The 21,142-nt window shown below is 36.8% G+C and overlaps 1 protein-coding gene across 2 annotated transcripts in view; it reads right to left on the bottom strand.

Annotated features, from left to right (window-relative positions):
• The window catches only part of LOC100890634, an 88,362-nt gene extending 67,563 nt beyond the window's left edge, over nucleotides 1-20,799 (bottom strand). For both annotated transcript variants that reach the window (XM_030975324.1, XM_030975325.1), the window contains exons 1-4: nucleotides 20,478-20,799; nucleotides 18,102-18,284; nucleotides 8,691-8,783; nucleotides 948-1,028 (exon numbers count right to left, since the gene is read on the bottom strand). In XM_030975324.1, coding sequence (XP_030831184.1) covers nucleotides 948-1,028; nucleotides 8,691-8,783; nucleotides 18,102-18,284; nucleotides 20,478-20,798 — 678 coding nt within the window. In that variant the 5' untranslated portion in view covers nucleotide 20,799. The remainder of the gene's footprint in view (nucleotides 1-947; nucleotides 1,029-8,690; nucleotides 8,784-18,101; nucleotides 18,285-20,477) is intronic.
• Nucleotides 20,800-21,142: the final 343 nt, after the last annotated feature.

Below are 21,142 nucleotides of genomic sequence, written 5' to 3'. Positions count from 1 at the left end.
AAAGTGGGATATTGTTCCATGTTTTCAAGACAGCCGCTGAAAGATGTTGAATGTTGTATAATGAATCATCGTATAGGTCATGTTGGAGCACTGTTTCAAACTCGATAAAGAATCAGGATCCCATTCCAATCTGAAGGTCATATCACACAAGAAACGTAGAACTTGGCGGGCTTCTTGTGTGCGCACTGATGAAAGGCCTCTTCAAAACTGGTTCTATTTACAACGTTTCTTTATAATATGTGGTTTTCATGTGTGAATGCCCCTTTTACTATAAGATCATTCTTAAAACAATGTTTCTTTATACACGTTCCGTATAATTATCCTATAGTGTGAACAGGCTATTAGACATGGTAGTCACAACTGTGATGTTGCTAATTCTTGTTAGGTGGTGCAAGCTTCCTTGATAGGCTAGGCTGTGTCCTATTCGTTAAGAGGTTGGGACAATCAGCCTCGTGATGATAATTCAACTAGAAAGCTTACATGCTCTCAACGAGCAAGGTATGCATGTATGTTCGCTGCTGATAAGGTGAAAGACATTTTCATTTTCATTCCTAATATCTGCAAAGAATCCATATCTTTATAAGCAACTAATGTAAGAGCCTAGTCATACCATTCACATCATCCCTAAAACCTGAGCTAATGATTTTCAAAATCAACTATGAGAAAGAGTGCTTCCTGTTTCACTCTTTCATGACCCCTAAATTTCCAAAAACATTATACATTTTTCTGCACATTGCATTGGTACATATTACATTTGGTTGAAATTTGTTTATTTGGACATTTGGGGGTTCAAACATTCAAACATATATATCTACTTGTTCTCTTTGTTCTTTTTTTTTTTTTTTTTTTTTTTTGGGGGGGGGGGGGGGGGGGGGGGTCGGTCGGTATAGCCTTCCCCTCTCATGAGGAAGCTGGCTAAATGTATAAGATAGGGTAAGCACACTTACCTTCTCTTTTTCCTCTAACGTGTCAGCTTCCAACTCATATTCATGATGATCCTTGAAGTAGATGAAAAATCTTAGCCCCTCCTGAAAAACAAATAAAAATAAACAGTTCCATTAAAACATGATGTAACAACCATAATTTCCTTCCACATAAAACTGTTTAGATTAAAAAATTTAAAAGGAATCTATTAAGATATGACTAAAAATGAAGAAAATTATACAGCACATGATCATTAGAAATAGTCTAAGTTCAAATGATTACATTTTAAAAATACGTATGTTAAGATGTAATGGGTCATAATTTCTTTGCTTATATAAAAAATTATCATTCTGCAAGGGAATATAGCAAATGAGCAAAACAAAGCATTTCAAAGTATTGAAAGTCGTCATTTTGATGCATTATTGAGCCATTACTATGCTACTCAGTATTAAATAATCATTTTCTAAAAATAAAATAATTGCATTTAACAAAATTGTTGTGGCGGGTGGGGGGGCATATGATCCAAGGCTCCCCCTGGCTACTGCAGTGAGAAAATGAGATGGTGGTGTCAAATTGTGTTCATGAGCTAAACACAAAAACATTTCTATGACAACTACAATCTACAATTTTACATAATCTATATTGAGAAAGACTCAATCTTTACAACTCTATTTCAGAATACAATAAAATATAAACGAAATACAAGATCTACATCCCATCATAAAATATAACAATCTGTTTCTTGACCTGAGACTAAGGTTAACCATCCTATGTCACTAACATTACTCACTTAGCAACAGGTGTAGACATTGGCTCTCATATTACATCGCCCCTAGAGAGAAAGCTGTGTCACTTTATCCCACAAAATTATTACCCCCTCTCAGAATATTATGTACGTGACCTTTTCAAACTCGCTTAACTTCAAGTTCATTGTTATTTGGATATTGATACATGGATGGTTGTCTATCAAAGCTTAAAGAGACATGCGAGGTTAATAAGTATGATATATATTTCTTTAAAATAAAAATATACGGTAGGTCATCTGGCTTACAAATGATATTTTCTACAGCAGTGTTAGACACATCTGGGAATTACAATTCCAGTAATTAAATTTTAAATATTCTAGAACAAATTATACAAAAAAGAAATTAATCGGTATTACAGAGCTGAGACTAGAAAAAATATCTCTATAATATGAAAGACTACATAAAAATGTTAATGCATACAACATATTTAAAATTATGACATTTTTGTCAGAAATGAAGTCAACTGAACACCACAAGAGTAGAATAAGACAGTAATTTCAGCCTTTAAATGATTTGAAATCATCAAACCATTTGCAGGCAAGGGTATGTCTTCCCCTACCAGTATCAAGATTGAAACGTCAGTAAGCTGTATCATTACAACCTTTAAGTCTTGAGGCTTACTATCATGGCAATATCATTTTAATAAATGTTATCTTGAATACAAAAATGTTAGACAGTTCAAGCTGCTTTGTTTTTATTAACTACTTAGCAAATTAATACTCAGAATTGTATTTTTTGTTGTTGAAAAAATGATACCACATCAATGGGATAGGACCACATGGAAGACCAATGCTATAGGTGAAAATGTATTATAATGCATGAAAAAACAAATAAATAACAATAAACTAACAACAAATAAATGAAGAAAAAAATAGAATAAGAAATAAATGATTAAATAAATAGAAAAATGAATAGATGAATACATTAATTGATAGATAATTTTTTTTAACTAATAAAAATAGAATAATGTTTTGTAGGAAAAGTTGCTTCTAAAGAAAAAAATACAGTGTGAATGATATAATCACACTGCAGCCAGATTCCTGATCTTGAAATCTAGAAAATACTGAAACTAAAACGTCAAGTTGTGCGTACACTATCTTAATGCATCATCTCTGGTGTGGCTTCAATATGAAACATCAAAGGATATTTATAGACTTAACAGCTGCAAATCATTGAGCTTGAATTTGAAATCATCACATCACTAGGCAACTGACACTTTGTGAACACTAGATGGGGCTACAACATTACAAGTGTCAGTGTCATTGATTAGGAGAGTTTGGCCAACCAAGCAGTAGTCGCCATATTGTGACCAACTCGAACCGGGTTTGCCAAACTCTGTGTACAGATTGCTCTGACAAGTGTCTTGTGAAATGACGTATTTATTCTGTTGCCTTCAAATAAATACAATCGGTCTTAAAAATAAAAGAAATAGTTGTCATGATGATTACCGTTAAGAACTAGTCATTTGTGGAAAATATGTCCAAAGCCAAGTTAAATTAAAAATCAAACAAAAGAGTGACATTTTCTAAAATACTGGAAGTGCTCTGTAATTCTGAATTGCCATAAGTAATGATCATGACAATTAATCTATAATGTTTCAATATAATGTCTAATCTTCTTCTTTTTCTTCTTCTTCGTTTCGTATTATATTGGCTATTTTTTTCTTTTTTCCAATGTTAATAACGAGATGGAGTGTCCCTGAAGAAGAAAACAAAAATAAGATACCTATTTTTTTTCCTTCTTAAATAAAAAATTACACAAATACTGATGAAACAAAAGAATGATACAAGGCCTTTTTTCATCAAATGAAACAAAAGTCAACCCCCCCCCCCCCCCTTCCCTCGTCAGGAGAGCTCACACAATCACACATCTCATGGAGCTATACATATGTGACAGACATCTTTAAAATGACTGTACTTGTGACGATCACAGTTCTGAGAGTGAGCCATCTGTTGACATCACAATATCCAGCTTCTAATTTGATCAAGCAATATCAATGACATATCATACTTGGAAGGAAAGACTTTTTTTCTTCTTCTCAACTTGTGCAGTAGGATTTGTCTTATCCTTTATTTGATTTGCCACTTTATTTTTTGGGGGAGTGGAAGTATTTTTGTATCAATTCAGTCAGGTGTAGAGACCAAACGAAAAACAGGGGTGAGTAAAAATTTCACCTCCCATGTTAAAAAAGGGGGGGGGGGGGCACTTGGACTAATAACACCTTTTGAAAACTCTACACAAAAAGTGATTTGTATATCCCTGAAGAAATTTTATTTTCTATACATATTTCAAAGACACCCCTAATAAAAAAAACAGAAAAAATAACTTCTCAGAAGTAGTCACGTACTGTGAGAACATGTGCAACAGATGTGATGCTTGAAGTTAATAACTGATTCAACTATTTAACCTCGAGATACAACTGTTTCTCCCTGTGCTTCATTCCTACTTTCATCTCTCGCTCGCTCTGCAGGGCTTTAACTTTAATCCTAACAACCAGTGGTATGACGTCTAATTTTGCAGGGTGTTTGTGGTATTAATTGAGATCATGATGGCAATTGCTATCTCATGTCACATGATGATTTGAAGCTGGGATGTAGAGAGAGAGAGAGAGAGAGAGAGAGAGAGAGAGAGAGAGAGAGAGAGAGAGCCTTGGAATAGAACTTGTGATATTTGATTCAAACTACTGTGAAAAGGTTATTGCATGTTGGGGATTTTTCGTTCATGGTGAATAAAATGTGTCATCTTATCCAGAAATTTTTCTATATATCTTCCCTTCCCCCCCCCCTTTCTGGTTCTTTTTTTTGTTGAGGGGGGGGGGGGGGGTGTTACATATTCTTTGTTACTTTTTTCTTATTTTTTGAAGTCTTTGTCATTAATGTATGTTATTTTTCTTTTTCTCTCCTTTCTATTGGCTTTGTTTTGATTTTTAATTAATCTTTTTATAAATAATAAATTACAATGTCCTCATAGTCTACTCTCAATCTTAGTCTTACATCTTACAATCATTGACCTATCAAATACTCAGCGGAGAGATAATTTGGGAATTAAGATCATGGAGGGCAATGTACTATGAAGGAAAATATACTCATCTCCAATTGTTTAAGCTAAATAGTACCTACATGTTGTCATAATTGTCATAGCTACATGACACTGTCTGTTCTCTATTTAGTTGATAAAGTTGTATCGGTACATTTGTCACTAGAATATCTTTATACTAAGAGGGAAGACAGCCTTTTTAAAACTTTGAAAATAAATTTAAAACGTCCTGATGAATTCAGATTCAGAGAACCTGGAAAATGATTCAAAAGTTGAGCTTATTTTTGCAGAATCTTCCTGTAAGTGGGCCAAACCTGTTCTATATATCTGCTTACTCATCTAGTCTTATATAGGTTTGGTCTACATAGGAGATCCAGTCATTCAAAATACAGACACAAAAATTATATGAGGACATATACCAATCTCGAAGGGTCTGTTCTACAAAAGAGATTAGATCCAGTCATTCAAAATACAGACAGAAAATTACAACTATTAATGGCCTATTTTAGAGGATTTAGAAAGATGGGTCATTATCAGCATTGAGAGTGTCTGGTTTTGTTTTACTTCAACAAGACAACAGGATGGTTAATCACCATCAGTTTAAAACATGTGTAATTGTGTATTGAGCATCCAAATAATCAAGCTAATATATCTCATAAAGGAATGATATCAAGATTTTTATCCATTTATTCTTGGTTAGGCATTTTTTTAAATTTATCTATCCAGTAATGGTATCTGGTAGAATATGAAAAATTCGTAAAAAATCAGTTTCTTTTCACTGAATGGACTATATTTGTCTGCCTCTTAATCAGAATGAAAAAGCACAAATTTTTTCAATAGAAAGTAGCAAAACACAAAAATCTACAAATCTATGAATTCACCAGGTACATCTACTAGAGATTGATATCGGTAATGAATATGGTATTATTGCTATGCATGCAGGTAACTGGATCTAGGAACTGGGGCTTAATCTAGAACAGGGGTTGCATTTTGGCATGACCTGTTCGGCTAAAAGACATTACATCCTGGACTTCCTGTCTGGAAAGCCAGAGGTATTAGCTAGGGTATGGAGGTCACCTAATGGCCGGAAGAAAGGGGTTAATTAGCCCTGGAAGGGGGTAGCAGAACCCCCCTGTCTACCGGTCCTACATTCCTTCGATGGGGAGGAGGGGAAGGAGGGAGGGGAGGAGGGAGGGGAGGGGAGGGGAGGGGGAGGGGGAGGGGAGGGGGAGGGGGAGGAGGGAGGGAGAGGGTGGTCACCAAGAGCCTTTAAAGATAATGGGGAGGGGGAGGAGGGAGGGGGAGGGGAGGAGGAAGGGGAGGAGGGAGGGGAGGAGGGAGGGGGAGGAGTAAGGGGAGGAGGAGTGAGGGGAGGAGGAGGGGGAGGGGAGGGGAGGGGGGGAGGGGGAGGGGGAGGGAGGAGGGAGGGGGAGGAGGGAGGGGAGGAGGGGGAGGGGAGGGAGGAGGGGGGAGGGGGGGGGGGAAGGGGGAAGGGAGGGAGAGGAAGGGGAGGAGGGAGGAGGGAGGGGAGGAGGGGGAGGGGGGGGGAAGGGGAGGGAGAGGGGGAGGGGGAGGGGAGAGGAGGGAGGGGGAGGAGGGAGGGGAGGAGTGAGGGGGAGGGGAGAGGGGGGGAGGAGTGAGGGGGAGGAGGGAGGGGGAGGGGAGGGGGGAGGGGAGGGGGAGGGGAGGGATGGGTAGGGGGGGGAGGGGAGGAGGAAGGGGAGGAGGGGGGGAGGGAGGGGGAGGGGGAGGGAGAGGAGGGAGGGGGAGGAGGGAGGGGAGGGGGTCACCAAGAGCCTTTAAAGGTAATGTAGGGTGTTGATTGAAGCCTTTGAAGGTAAAATATTTGATTTCCTTCAAGTTGTAGACAGGAAATTACAGTGGAACAGATGAATGAAAGTTTTGAGAAAATTGGATAATGAATAATAAAGTTATGAATTTTTTATTGAACAGGAGCATTAATGATGAAATAAATATTCCACTGGACATCCTTTATATAAAAACTACTCAAAATAGATTTCTTCTCAATAGCTTCATATTTCTTATAATTGTTGTGGTATCATTTACTAAGAGTAAAAAAAATACAGCACTTTACAAAAAGTCTCATTGTAACACCCTCCTGGCTCTAAACAGATCAGAGTCAAAAGGGCTCTCATCTTTTGTGATAAGCCCCTTTCTCCTAGTGGATAATATCAAATGAAATTTTTAAACGAAATATGTTTTTTATCTTTATAATTTGATCAAATATAAGAGATCCTTTTATACACGCCATATCTTGAATATCAAGTTAACAGCACTGTCCACTGATTCCATTTTATATGGGCAATTTTTTTGAAACTATTCTTACTTCAATGTTGCAGCAAATGTGACTAGCGAACATTACATGAAAGAGCATGGTGGTCTTTACAATATTCATTCTCAAAGATTTGACATAATGAGGGAAATCACCTGGGAGGGGATATATTGAATCTCCACATAACATGTAGTACAGTGGACTTGATTGGATCATTATACACATGCCTAATCCTCTTGTTTCTATAATTATTTGCCACAATATCCTACGGATGTCTCCCCATCAAATTTTACAGATTTTCCCAACGTGGAAGAATGGATCGATATTAAATTCTAAAGCCAAAATTCTGTTGAGTTTTTTCCGGGCAAATCCTGGTCAAATATTGCAGTTGCATTGTAATTTAACATTTTGATTGAAATTTTGTAACAATATTATGCAGAGTTTTAGATGTAAATTGAATAAAACTCATGATTTTTCTATGGTTATAATTTAGTTTTCTGAAAACCCAACCATCCACCCCCCCCCCCCTAAAATAGTTTTTTTTTTAATCTGACAGAGAGAGAGAGAGAGAGAGAGAGAGAGCTAGGGGGATTCTTTAAAAGTAAACAAGCCCCCCTATTTCAGATAAGCCACAAAATTTCAACAATCAATATTAAACAGTGCTCTTCCCCCTCCACTCTGCCTCTACAAATCGAGGGCCTCCCTCCCCCTCCCCATTGTATTTCTATTTCTGCCATGTCACTGAGCAGCCGATACTGGATAGCTCCCGATGAGTGATTCCACTGTGCTCCTCTCTACTCTGATATGAAGTCATCCTAATTGTATTTGCAGACATCTTCTTCTTCCTCTATCTATCTTCCCCAGTTTGTCAAAACTAAAAATACACAGGATGCATCACAGGAATTGGCAAGAAACAAACTCTCTTTATCAGATTCTGGGTAGTGTTTCACAAAGACTAAGATCGACTTTAAGTTGGACATAACTATGGCAGGCCGTTCATGCAACTGTTTGCTCTCACCAATTACTGGCATTGGTCTCTCAAGGGAGGTACAAATCATGGTCACAAATCTACAGAATTTACATTTTTTGATAGTTCATTATTGAAGGAAAAATATTATCTAAAGATCATAATTGAGAGATCAATGGTGAGAGCAACCAGTGGCATTTCCAACTTAAAGTCGACCTTAGTCTTTGTGAAACACCCCCCTGATCTGTTTTTTACAGTCACCCATTCTGTAATACGATTGATATAAAAATTATTCTTTACTTTGCATGAGTGATTTTGTGACATGTGTTTTCTTCATAAGATATGAACTGACTAACACTCAAGTCATGAGAAATATACAATATTATTAACAGAGGGTACCAGACACCTAAATTGATACATATGGCAAACATATTACATGTTTTCTTTTGCAAAAGTGGGAGTATCAAATTAAGTTTTTGCCGTCTAATGAGATGGACTGCAAAAAGTAAAGATTAAATATCATCTTCTCATCAGAAACAATGCAGAGTACACTATAGCCAATATGAGCAGTCGTCTATGATTGAAGTGGTCTCTTTCTCTTATGCTCGCTCTCTCTCTCTCTCTCTCGCTTTAACAAGAAGCAATAAGCATAGTTTGTTCTTACCTCACTTTCATAGTCTGTTACTGTGGCAAAGGTAAACTTTCTATTCAGGTTTCCTTTCTGAATGTTACACAGCTGGCATGCTTGGAAGTCAATCTGAAGAAAGAAAAGAAAAGAAAAAGATACAAATAAGTATTGAGCTTTGAATGTTTCTTGATAATATTTTACTCTTCTAAAAAAAAAAAAAAAATGAATTCAATTCTATTAACTTTTATATTCTGACAAGATAATGGAATAATATCATTGGGAGTCAAATTAGAAAGTGTTTTGATGAAAGATAATGATCCTTCAAAAAGAGTGCTTGTGTTGAGAATGTCTGTATAAATTGCAATATAAAACATTTATTGAGAGAGGGGAGACAGGGATAGAAAAGAGAGAGAGAGAGACAGAGACAGAGACAGAGAGAGAAAGAGATTTGTTTTGGAGAGTGATCGCTGGTATGATTATGATCACCTCGCAAAATGAAAGTAAAAGAAAAGACCAAGAGGGGGATCTTGAGAGAGAGAAAGAGAGAGAGAGGAGGGGGGGGGGGGGGAGGGAGGGGAGGGGGAGGGGGGGAGAGGGGAGGGGGAGGGGGAGAGAGAGATAGGTAGAGAAAGAGAGAGAGAGGGGGGGAGGGAGAGAGAGAGAGAGATCAAGTTAGAAGGATGAAAAATACTGGTTTATCTACAGAGCAAGCACCATGCTTCCATGGCCACAGTGTCAATGAGATGCACCAATGGGCTTTCATCTGTGGATTCAAATCCAAAAGCACTCACATGATAAAATTAAATTATACCTAAATTTCCAGTATGCATGATTCAGTTATATCTCCTCCAAATTTACAAAAGACAAATTCATCAGCTATAAAGCTCTTCAATGCCAAAATACCCATTTTAACCCAATAAAGCAATTATTTTGGCAATAGGGCATAAATGCATCGCGGAAATGGTGATGATGCTTTATTTAGCATTGAAGCAGACAGACTTGGCATGACCATCCATAATTTGCTTATAAAAGGTCAAACTCGTACAGGCAGGTACTAGCATTCATATCCTTGTGAAAAAATTATATTTTGACTATTAATAGATTTTGTATAATAACAATGAGACAGTTGGCAAATAGGAGTAAACATAGGTCACTTGGTAGATGAGTCTATGCATTTTGTTACTCAAATATTGCAATAAAATGATTTTGCTTAAAAACTTTCATATATGTTTTTTGTTTTTCAAATACTTTATTAGAGCTTTATGGATGACTTGATCATTATCATTTCCGTTACATAATCTTTAAAAATATTCTGGCAATATTTTAGAAGGTTTCCAAGACAAACATAGTCAGTCTAGTAGCCATTCTTGCCTACTAAATTTTACACTTTACTAGACATCATTTTGGCACAAAAACATATAATTGTGATCCTCTTAACAGGCCAAAGATATGAATCATGGGACCTACATATCATGAGTAGGCATCAAGGGCCTTCATTTTTCAGAAGGTTTCCTAGACCAACATGGTCAGACTTGTAGCTATTCTCACTTTCTTAGATATCATCTTGATCACCAAATGAAAACAGATAATTGTAATTCTCTAAGCAGGCCAAAGATATGAATGATAGGACCTACATGTTGGTTTCATGGGTTGCCGATGTCATGGCTTTCTGGCAACTTTTCATCAGGTTTGCTAGACCAACATGGTTAGACTAGTAGCCATTCTCACTTACTAAGTTTTACACTATCTTATATAGACATCATCTTGGGCACAAGAACAGATAATTGTGATCCTCGAAACAGGCCAAAGATATGAAAGATGGAATTAATTGTATCTTGAAAAGTCAGTCAAAGGTAGATGACTTCATGCGTAAGCCTAATCCTTTACAAACAGGACTCCAGACTTGTATACCACAGGGCAGGTACTGATTAAATGTGTTTCATCAATACTAACTCCCCCCCCCTCCCCCCCCCCCCCCCCCCCCCCCTTCCCGATGCCCCATTAAAACAAATCTTTGTTGCGAGCCAGACAATGACAACAATGATTCATATTGAAGTCTATCCTCTAATTAACTGTTCACTAAAATAATAGTGAAATTTGAAATACTGCCTCAGGTCAAAGACCTGAAATCTTTACAGAATAAAAATTAAATCATGATATCATTTCACTGACCGACCTTAAGAAAAGCTTTAGAACCTTCTATTTCTTTTAAAGCCCATCTGTACTAGTTTACAGGAGGGATTAGACTACCCTGCAAGGTCACTGAAAGGTGGTTATCTCATCAACTCAGCTCTCAATTTACATAAGAAAAAGAGGATCATGGGGGACCAACAGGCACCAATTTGGGAAGTTTTCTAATAGAGGGAGCAAGTAGCTACGAGTAGTACAGTGTGGCTTTAAAGGCAGAGTCATGTGTTCATGTTTTGAACGGTTTCTGTGGAAAACATGTGAGGAGGTTGCGTGACAATATTCAATCACAATTTCTTTAAATGGAAATACACAGCGCATCATAATGACATTGAGACTATAAGATTCCATGAAAATCATGACTCATGCTTAGTGGTAAATGCCCCAAAGAGAAAGGAAAAACGGAAAACATTAAAGTTGAGTCAACTCTTTGGCCATCAATGTATGAAGTTTTTATACGTTCAGCAGTGTAATGTATGACGGAGCAGTAGAAAGTTCACTTTTAAAGTAGAGCAATGCATGGTTAGAAAATAGATAATTTTAAAAGTCATAAAATTGAAAGGAGAGATATCCTTATAGTCACTGCATGGTTTAGATTGTAATTTTGTTTTCCCCTTGAGATGGGTATTAACCCTTACTACAGGGGTTCAAAATAGACACCATGAATCAACTATTTTGACAAGCTTTTAGAAATAAAGGCAAAATGTGACTTTCATGGGATTAATAATGGATATGATTTATAGGCCCTGTTAGATAATTTATGATGGAAGATCACCTCTTCATCAGCAAAATACATGTACAGAGTAAACCTGTTCAGTATCAAAGATTTCAATAGTTCTTACTATCAAAGTTGACTTAAACAAGTTTCGTCTGTCATTACTGGACAATTAATTCCGCATGGTGTTTTTAATTGTTTTGTTTTAATATAATAGTATTAAAATGTTATTTTTAAAATCTTTAATAGTAACATTTACACTTAAACATTCATATTATTACACCTCATAATTCCCTATATCCTGAAAATTTGAGAAAACTCATTATTCCTTATCTTACAAAATCAACAAAGTTCTTGTAAATCGTTTACTTTTCTTTTTAAATTCACGTCTTAAGAGATTCATATCTTCCAAAATCTAATGAGGATAATTTTAGTTTTACAATCTTTCCCAAATATTGTACAATCCTCTCTTTTAAGGTAGTAGCACAAGAGGTGTTGACTCACAGTAAAAACTTGTGACTCTCTAAGAAGTGTGCTCTCATACATGTAGGAATATTGTGCTCTATTTTTTTTTCTTGGTAATGTTGCTGTTATCAGTTCCTAGAACTGATTTGCCTTTGGTAATTTTTTTTATTTTGAACAGTGCATAAAAGTCAATGAACACACTCCCCTGTATCCCTTGTAAACCTTCAACAATATCTTAGTGACTAAATGTCTATCCATGAAGGAAACATAAAATGTCTGACAATAATCAAATTACCTGTATGCTCTACTCCCCTCTCTTTGTCTCTCTGTATTTCTCTCTCTCCTTCTATTGCCCCCCCCCTCTCTCTCTCTCTCTCTCCCTCTATCATCCCCTCTCTCTTCCTTTATCACTACTTCTCTATATTGCTCTCTCTTCCCCTCCATCCCTTTTTCTTTCCCCCCCCCCCTCCATCTATCCTTCCCCCTGCTCTCTCTCTTTCCCTCAATTTCTCTCTCTCTCTCTCTCCCTCTATCTCACTCCTTCTCTCTCACGCACACACACACTCATATTCTCTCTCTCTCCCTCCCTTTTTGCTCTGTCTCTGAATCTCTCTCTGTCTCTCTGTCTCTCTCTCCGTCTCTCTCTCCCTCACTGCCACTCTCTCTCTCTCCCACCCTCCCTCTCTCCCTCTCTCTCTCCCTCGCTCAGCAAGGTGCTAAGGGACCCCTTCTCCTCTTATCCTTGCCAGAATCTACCTTCTAACCCCATCGCATTTCCCCCCCTCTCTCTGCCGCAGTGTCCGGGCATTCTATGTGAGTTTAAGTCTTCCTTCCTCTTTCTTTACCAACTTCCTCACCAATGGGCAACCTCCCCTAGTTTTACTAACCATATTCTCTCCCTTTCTTCTCCGTTCTTCTATTCTAAGGTCCAAAATATTATGTTTTATTAACCCTTTGTTGTTGTTAGATTTTATGGTTTTTCCATTGTCATTGGATGATTTTCAGGACAAAGTTTATTAGTATAGAGCTAAAATGATCACACCTTGTTCTTCAAATTGGCAACAATAACTATTGCTACATTGTTAAGATAAAATCTAATGGCCCTAATTCACAAAGGAGGTTTACATTTAACCCATGGTTTAAACCTTCACTTACATAACCCATGGTTTCAGAATTAGCGCAAAATAAGCATACCTTGCCTTGCGCACGTCAAATACTGGACCTCTTGATTGTGGTGCGCTTATTTTGCGCTCATTTTAAACCATGGGTTATGTAAATGAAGGTTTAAACCATGGGTTAAATGTAAATCTCCTTTGTGAATTCGGGCCAATGTCTCTGAAAACATTATACATAGGGGAGAATGTTGTCAAGAAGATGGACAAAATTACCGATGATTTTGAATCTCTCAAGGTGTATTGCCAATTTAAGGATTTTAGAGCTTATTTTCCTTAACAAAATTCCTGGGATCAAATGCAATATAGTCATAAACAAAAAATGAGTGCACTATGTACAACAACAAAATTGCTCTTTCTCGTCATGCCAGGATCTGGCATATTTTGTAGGGGTTTGAATCAAAAGTTATTGAGCCAAACCACACAATGTGGAATGATTGTCACAAAAGGGTTTAAATACCTATCATTCCCTTACATTGAACATTCATTCACAATTAAACATGAATATAAATTAAAGCCTTTCTCCTCTTTTATATATATGCTAATTGCTTTAAAAGGTTCATTTACTCGTTTCCACATTTCAAGAAATTATCAATGACGTCATAATGTCAATTGCGATTATACATTAGAGCAGAATGTAATTTTTTCAAAGGAAATATCTAATCAAGTGTGGTCTCATTAAACCCTTCCCCCCTTTTCCAGTGATCAACATAATACCAATACAACACTATCACAGTCTGTACAGATAGCATCAAGCACCATATGTTACTACACTGTTGCCTATAAAGTTGGAAAGATGATTTTTTCTTCCCTCTTTTCATGAAAAGATTACGATTATATGGCTTATTCTCCGTGTTTATGAAGTTAACATTTTCTATGAACTGCATTGATCCACACGACTCTCTTTAGGTTGATCTGTAAAGTTCAGAGAAGATATAAACTTTATCTTTCAATAATAAATCATATTTCACAGTAACTTCATGAAAAGAGATAAACAAAAATATTTTCCAAACTTAAGGGCAATTACAGCATACTATCAATTCTGCAATTCGTACTACATTCCTGATTAAAATCAACCTGCTAAATAACTTTAGATATGTAATAGTTAAAGCAGATGCCATAGTCATTTGGAAAATTTACTAAATGAAATTAAACATATTTCTTAACCTTGATACATAACCAATATCTAAATAAACATTAGACATTACATAAAATGTAATTACTAACTTAATGATCATTTTCTATGTCTGCGGATTTATAACAAATATTGTTATCTCAATTGTAGTATCAATGAATAGTTGGGTTTTTTCTTCAATTTTGGTAATATATGGAGTCATTTCGCAAATTATTTAACTGTTTTTTTCTTCATACACAATAAAGCAGCAATTGTTGATCTTCAAGCACTTAGTTCTAAATATGTTGATGTTTAGATATATCTTGATATATATCCAAGCTATATATATTTTACAAGAAAATCATAACCACATGCTAACTCTGATGTTCCGTTCAGATCACAATAAAGATGGCCTGGTCCTAGAGGCAGATCCCTATAGGGTCTTCCTTTGTCGAGCAAGGTTCATGCTCGTCCCCGTGAACTCTCAGTTTTCAGGCTCAATCCCGAGGTCTCATATCCCCTTTCCCTCATCTTAAGACCTCTCCTTAAAGCCCTTATCTCACGCACCCTTGCTCAAGGTATCGATGTGCTCTCTTAATTTCCTCCATCGATCCAATCTCGCTTCCCGTTTTCTTTATCCTTAAGATCCATCGCAAGCAATATAGCATTAAGCCTGCTATAGCTGAGCCATCTGTAACCATTGTTTGATTGTTATCTCCTTTATTTTACACTGAAACAAAACTTGGCAATGTTTAATAGGTTTTACATCTTATAATTAATGCCATGGGGTAATGCGTTTTTAAAAGTTAGTTCATTTCCCCAGGTAATAACATCTTCTGTGGTGTAAATGAGAACTGGGTCTTTGTACCTTGGGGACAAACTAAACAATGCAGTGACGTACAGCTTGTGATAATTGTTTGTTGACATTAAAGAGGAATGGGAATGCAAGATAAACATATACTACATGACAGATTGTCAGTTCATGAAAATAGGAAATTATGCTCTTTTTTTTTGCTTGCTCATATCAGGAATGTGCTTAAAATTCAGAGGTCATAGAATATAAACCTTAAAAAGAAATATGTATATAATTATCTTCTTCTACGTTCTGATCCCTTTCGAAGTATCAAAAAGAGTTGCAAGAGTCTAAGAAAAATGAACATTTGGGTTTGAAAAGATGACAATCAGAATTTAAACATACTAAATAATACAAATAGAATGTAACATCTGCTCGAAAAAAACAGAAGGACGTTGAATCGTTGTTAATGTATACAAGTTAACACACTTCTGGCTCCAAACAGTTGATAACACAAGGACGTGATTAGGGAATAATGTTGTCTTGTACAGTTTCGCAATCTGCACAAACATGATTCAATTCTTCTTTAAAAAAATGTATATTTCAATCTCTGAAGAATTTTAACTAAAGCTAATCTATATAAAATGCAGATATCCCTGGGGTGAATGCAGAATTAGGAAATGTATGCCAATGTTTTCTATGATTCATAAGAGAAACAAATCACCCACTATAGCAACAATCCCTAGCTTAAGTCACTTGCCTTGAAGTTCTCCTTGAGGAAAACCAACTAGCATTTGTCATCTTGGCATGCAGCTCACACGACAAAGTGCAGCAGAGAATAAAGGGGTAGTATAGACATTGAGTTACAATGTATAAGTGGAACATCAGTTTGAATTATAGTTTATAAGTCCATGTTGAAGTATAAGGGGAAATTAGTTCTATCAAAAGTAGAGGCAGCATTAACAAGTGGCCTGACAGTAATAATAGAAATAGATGCACATGTAGTAATAGTTGTAAACTAGATGGAATTTTGACTGCGCGCAGTCGAAAATGATGCCTCCGCCATAGAGCAATTTAAACAAGTTTGGAGTTTAAATCTCCAGTGGTTCTTGAGATATCATGATAACAATCTCAATGTATGGAATTTCATAAGTTGACCTCTGTGACCCTTGACCTTTGACCTATGTGCTCCAAAATCTAATCAGATTGTCTTCCTATGGTGATACACACTATCATTAAGTTTGAAGTTTAAATCTCCAGTGGTTCTTGAGATATTATGATAACAATCTCAATACAAGGAATTTCATAAGTTGACCTCTGTGACCTGTGACCTTTGACATACGTGCTCCAAAATCTAATCAGATTGTTTTCCTATAGTGATACACACTATCACTAAGTTTGAAGTTTAAATCTCCAGTGGTTCTTGAGATATCATGATAACAATCTCAATGTATGGAATTTCATAAGTTGACCTCTGTGACCCTTGACCTTTGACATACGTGCTCCAAAATCTGATCAGATCGTCTTCCTATGGTGATACATACTATCCTTAAGTTTGAAGTTTAAATCTCAAATGGTTCTTGAGATATCGCGCTAACAAACTCAATACAAGGAATTTCATAAGTTGACCTCTGTGACCTGTGACCTTTGACCTACGTACTCCAAAATCTAATCAGATCGTCTTCCTATGGTGATAAATACTATTCCCGAGTCTTAAGTTTAAATCTTAAATGGTTCTTGAGATATTGTGATAACGGTCAAACGGGACGGACGTACGGACGTACGGACGTACGGACGGACAACCCGAAAACATGATGCCTCCGGCACCACCTTCGGTGGCGGAGGCATAAAAACGTAGAAAGTACAAATCATATCATAGGAGTAGGAGTAGTATTAGAGGTAAAAGCATCTGAAGTAGAAGTAACATAATATGTAAAGGTAGTAGAAGTAGAAGTAGAAGTAGCAGAATATGTAAAACTAGTAGAAATTGAAGTAATGAAATATGTAGAGGTAGTAGAAGTAGTAGATGTAGCAGCAGTTGTAGAAGTAGTAGAAGTAGTAAAAGTAGTAGAAGTTGTAGAAGTAGTAGAAGTAGCAGTATTTGTAAAGGCAGTAGAAGTAGAAGTAGCAGAAGATATAGAATCAGTAGAAATTGAATTAGCAGCAACTAGTAGAAGTAGCAGGAGATGTAGAAGTAGTTGTAGTAGGAGTAATGGAACATGCAGAAGTAGTAGAAGTAGCAGTATTTGTAAAAAGTAGTAGAAGTAGAAATGGCAGAAGATGTAGAAGTAGTGGAAATAAAAAATATATAGGTAGGACTAAAAGTACTAACGGTACTTGACACATATGCATGGTGCAACAGTGGTGGATGATGTAATCTTTACAAAAAATGGCAAGTATTAATAGCAAGTGAAAGAGAAGAGCAGATTTAGTATAAGAAATGCATTTTCAGGTGCCATCCCTTTTGCAAGCTCAAAGGGTGATCAAGGCTGAGCGATTGAAAGAAATATACAAACAGGTGAGAAATTGAATATTTCGTTTCAACACTTGCTTCGATTTATAACAGTCTCTACCTTACTGTTAGCATGGAGTACCTTTATCATGCAATATCAATATATCCAATCTGTTTCCAATGGACAAAGAATAAAAGAAGAGGATTTTGCTAAATTTTACGAATGCAACTAAATGCTAGTCACGTTCTTCATTCCTCATCACGTTAATCTACTTTTGTCTGCTAAGAACTAGAAGGGTATTAAAATATATACTTTTACATACACCTGTAAGACTAATACCATTCTGGGCAACGTTTCACAAAACCGTCATAAATGCAAGTTCATCAACATCTCATTGAAATAGGTGTTGAATTTGATACACACATTTTTGATGGTTTGTCGGCGAAACTGTGCTTATGACGGTTTCGTTAAAAGATGCCCTGGCTCTCAGTAGACATATTGATAAGTTGATGAGACTCAAACATTACGGGAGACGAGACAAAACTTACCTGTAGAATTCTCCTCTGGCATGTGCGGTGTTTGTAGTACTTGTACACTCCAAAATTATACACTCTCTTCTCCTGGAAGGCGTTGCTGACCTCTGCGATGGTCCTCGCTTCCGTCTCCGCGGACGCCACGATGCCTAGCAACCGTGAGTAGTGGACTGCATCATCGATGGATATCCTTCCAGTCTATCGAAGAGAAACACAATGAGAAATTGAGAAAATAAAACATTTATTATTGTAATCTAGTGATTGAATATTGATGTATGGGCTAAGATGTAAGAGAAACCCCCAATTGAATGGCAAGAAAAAGAAGAAAAGGAGATAAGGAGGGATTCGAAATAGAGAGGGGACATGGAAAGAGAATGAAAAAAGAAAATGCTACATCCTCTGCCACACCCTACCATATTCAATGTGCCCCCCCCCCCCCCCCAAGATGTCATTGTCCCCACAATGTCTGAACACATTATACAGAACTGAAGATAAGCATAAAATACTTACTGTTATAGAAGGGTCTGATGGATGAATACCCCCCCCCCCCCCCCCCCTCTCCACAAGAAAAAATAATTATACATATACAAAATTGAAAAATGAATAATAAATAAACAAATTAATTAATGAATAACAATAAACATAATAATAATATTGTGAATGTGTGGCATTCTTTGGATAGGAATTGAAGAAGAAAAAAACGAATACAAAATGCAAGCTATAAGTCAATTATTTATTACATGGAGCCTTTTAAAATTTAGATTTGTAAGGCAAATTGGCACATCATCATTGAAAGTAATGTGAAAAAATTGTCCATTATATGAAGGGAAAACCACTAATCCATTTACTCAGCTACATCAGAAAAACTTGTGTATCAGTCTATCACTTCAAAATTAAAAGCACTGTGGTGACATGTAATCCATCCATTCACTTGAATATCAATTCAGGGACTCGGGTTGAGCCCTCGACAGGGGCTTACGTAACTCCACAAGGTATATCATCAAGACACCTGTCTTGGGGTTGGTTTCATAAACAGGTAGCTGATAGCCAGGGAGTTCATTGAAAAAAGTGCATGCTGACAATGGCTGCAAAAGCTAAAGCCGGGACAATAATATCAAATTCACCTTGGGAGTGCACAGAGACTTTATTCACGTTGCATTGTACAAAAACAAATGTTTTTATTATCGGGTTATAATAATCCTATTTGATTACGTTATATTAAGATGGATGGAAATAAAAGTTCACCTTTCTGAGAAAAAACAAAGCCTCCATGGATTCATTGTCAATGCCAACTTTCACTTAACAAGTATTCTCAAAATAAAATGTTTAAATTAAGTTGTTGCCAGCTTTCTTGTTAAAAAAGGACAATTATTTGTTTACAAAGTAAAATAAAACCGATTGTTTTGCCAAGTTTGCAATATCCTGTATTGAGGATCTTGTAATGGGTGATATTCTCAGGAAATCGATTCCATTATTCCAGGATATCTTAATTTTGGGGTACAACAGGTCCCTTAACATAATCTATTTTGAAGTTGAGATTTAAAAAAAGTTGGGGTGTACCCAGCATGGCTATGGATATTTCCTTTTAAAGATTTTTTCTTTCAGCTGCCTTCAATTGCAATGCATTAGAGTAAGTCCCTATCAAATTCTTGTTTTTCTCTTGAATTTCTTATTGGTGGTGAAACTTCAGAGGATATAGTTCCAATGGAACCTCAAAAACACTGATATCATTGCACTACCGGTACTATGACGCTGTCTGATTAGATACTTTTTTGAACAAAAACTGAGATTAGTGAATGTTTTTAAAGGCATCGTTTAACAATGTTAAATCTGAGATGCATGGCCCTACCTGTTATCAGTGTCTGTGATATGGTGTAATTGAAGCCCTAAAAAAATTGTGCTTCAAAATGATCAAGAAGTGCCTCTACAAAGTAAAAAACTTTGAGTGACAGGTTTTACCATACTCTGTCACTCAAAGTTTTTTACAATAGACTGTATTGTTATGAAAACTGTTTGATTTCAATTTCCAATCATAAATATCTTTATAATCAGACAGGCGATCGGCTTGTAAAAGTCATAGGGTTCCTGACTGACCAAAAGGTTTATGATTATCATTGCAGCATGAGCTAAATCAAGGATTTGTTTCAGAATCTGAGACAAAGTTACCCAATCCTTTTAACCACTGCTATACTCACTTTGACGAGATTGGTGAGTATCATTCGTTGAGCATCCCCGCTCTTGAAGTTCCTGTCCGTGGCAAACTTCTTGAGGAGGTCGTCCTTATTGTCCCTGGAGATCTTCCTCTTATCTTCCAATTATATCATCCGACTACTCTATCAATGTCTTATTAGATACAATTTAGTGAATGTCTTTCACCACTACAATACTCACTTTGACGAGATTGGCGAGTATCATTCGTTGAGCATCCCCACTCTTGAAGTTCCTGTCTGTGGCAAACTTCTTGAGGAGGTCGTCCCTGTCGTCTCTGGAGATCTTGCCCTGGGCCACCATCAGGTCCAGGAGCTCGTCGCTCCTCTGCCACTCCTTGTCCACCAGGATGGAGGAGCAGACCGACTTGGGGCGGAGGCTGGAGATCCTGGAGCCTCCGGAGCCGCCGCCCCCACCACCGGTGGTGCCATCCTCGTCGCCGGGCGGAGACCTCTGGCGAGAGAAGTGCTTCAGGAGACTACGGCCACGGCTCCTGGAGGACATACGATCCTGCATGGAGAGGTATAGAAAGATGGAACCAGGATTAGAGATGGATTATGATCACTCTTTAACAGGGTCATATATATATAGACCAAATGATTCTGAAGATACTTTTAGAAACAAAAAAAATAAATTACAATTTAAGTGATTGACAAGGGGATAGTAATCATTTAAAGATAATAAATGATGGAAACAGTACAACAAATTTCTCAAATGATGAATGAGTTATTTAATGAAATTTTGTATTGACAGCATCTTTTCATGCTATGCTATGTGAAGAAAGTGATAAGATTGCTTATGAATTATGACTAGAATGTTAGTATTGAAGTATGATTAGAATGAATGAT

Source organism: Strongylocentrotus purpuratus, unplaced genomic scaffold (assembly GCF_000002235.5).
Source record: "Strongylocentrotus purpuratus isolate Spur 01 unplaced genomic scaffold, Spur_5.0 spur5_scaffold_8, whole genome shotgun sequence".
Taxonomy (NCBI): Eukaryota; Metazoa; Echinodermata; class Echinoidea; order Camarodonta; family Strongylocentrotidae; genus Strongylocentrotus; species Strongylocentrotus purpuratus.
The sequence above is the reverse complement of the archived record's forward strand: the minus strand, read 5'-3'. Positions and strand labels throughout refer to the sequence as shown.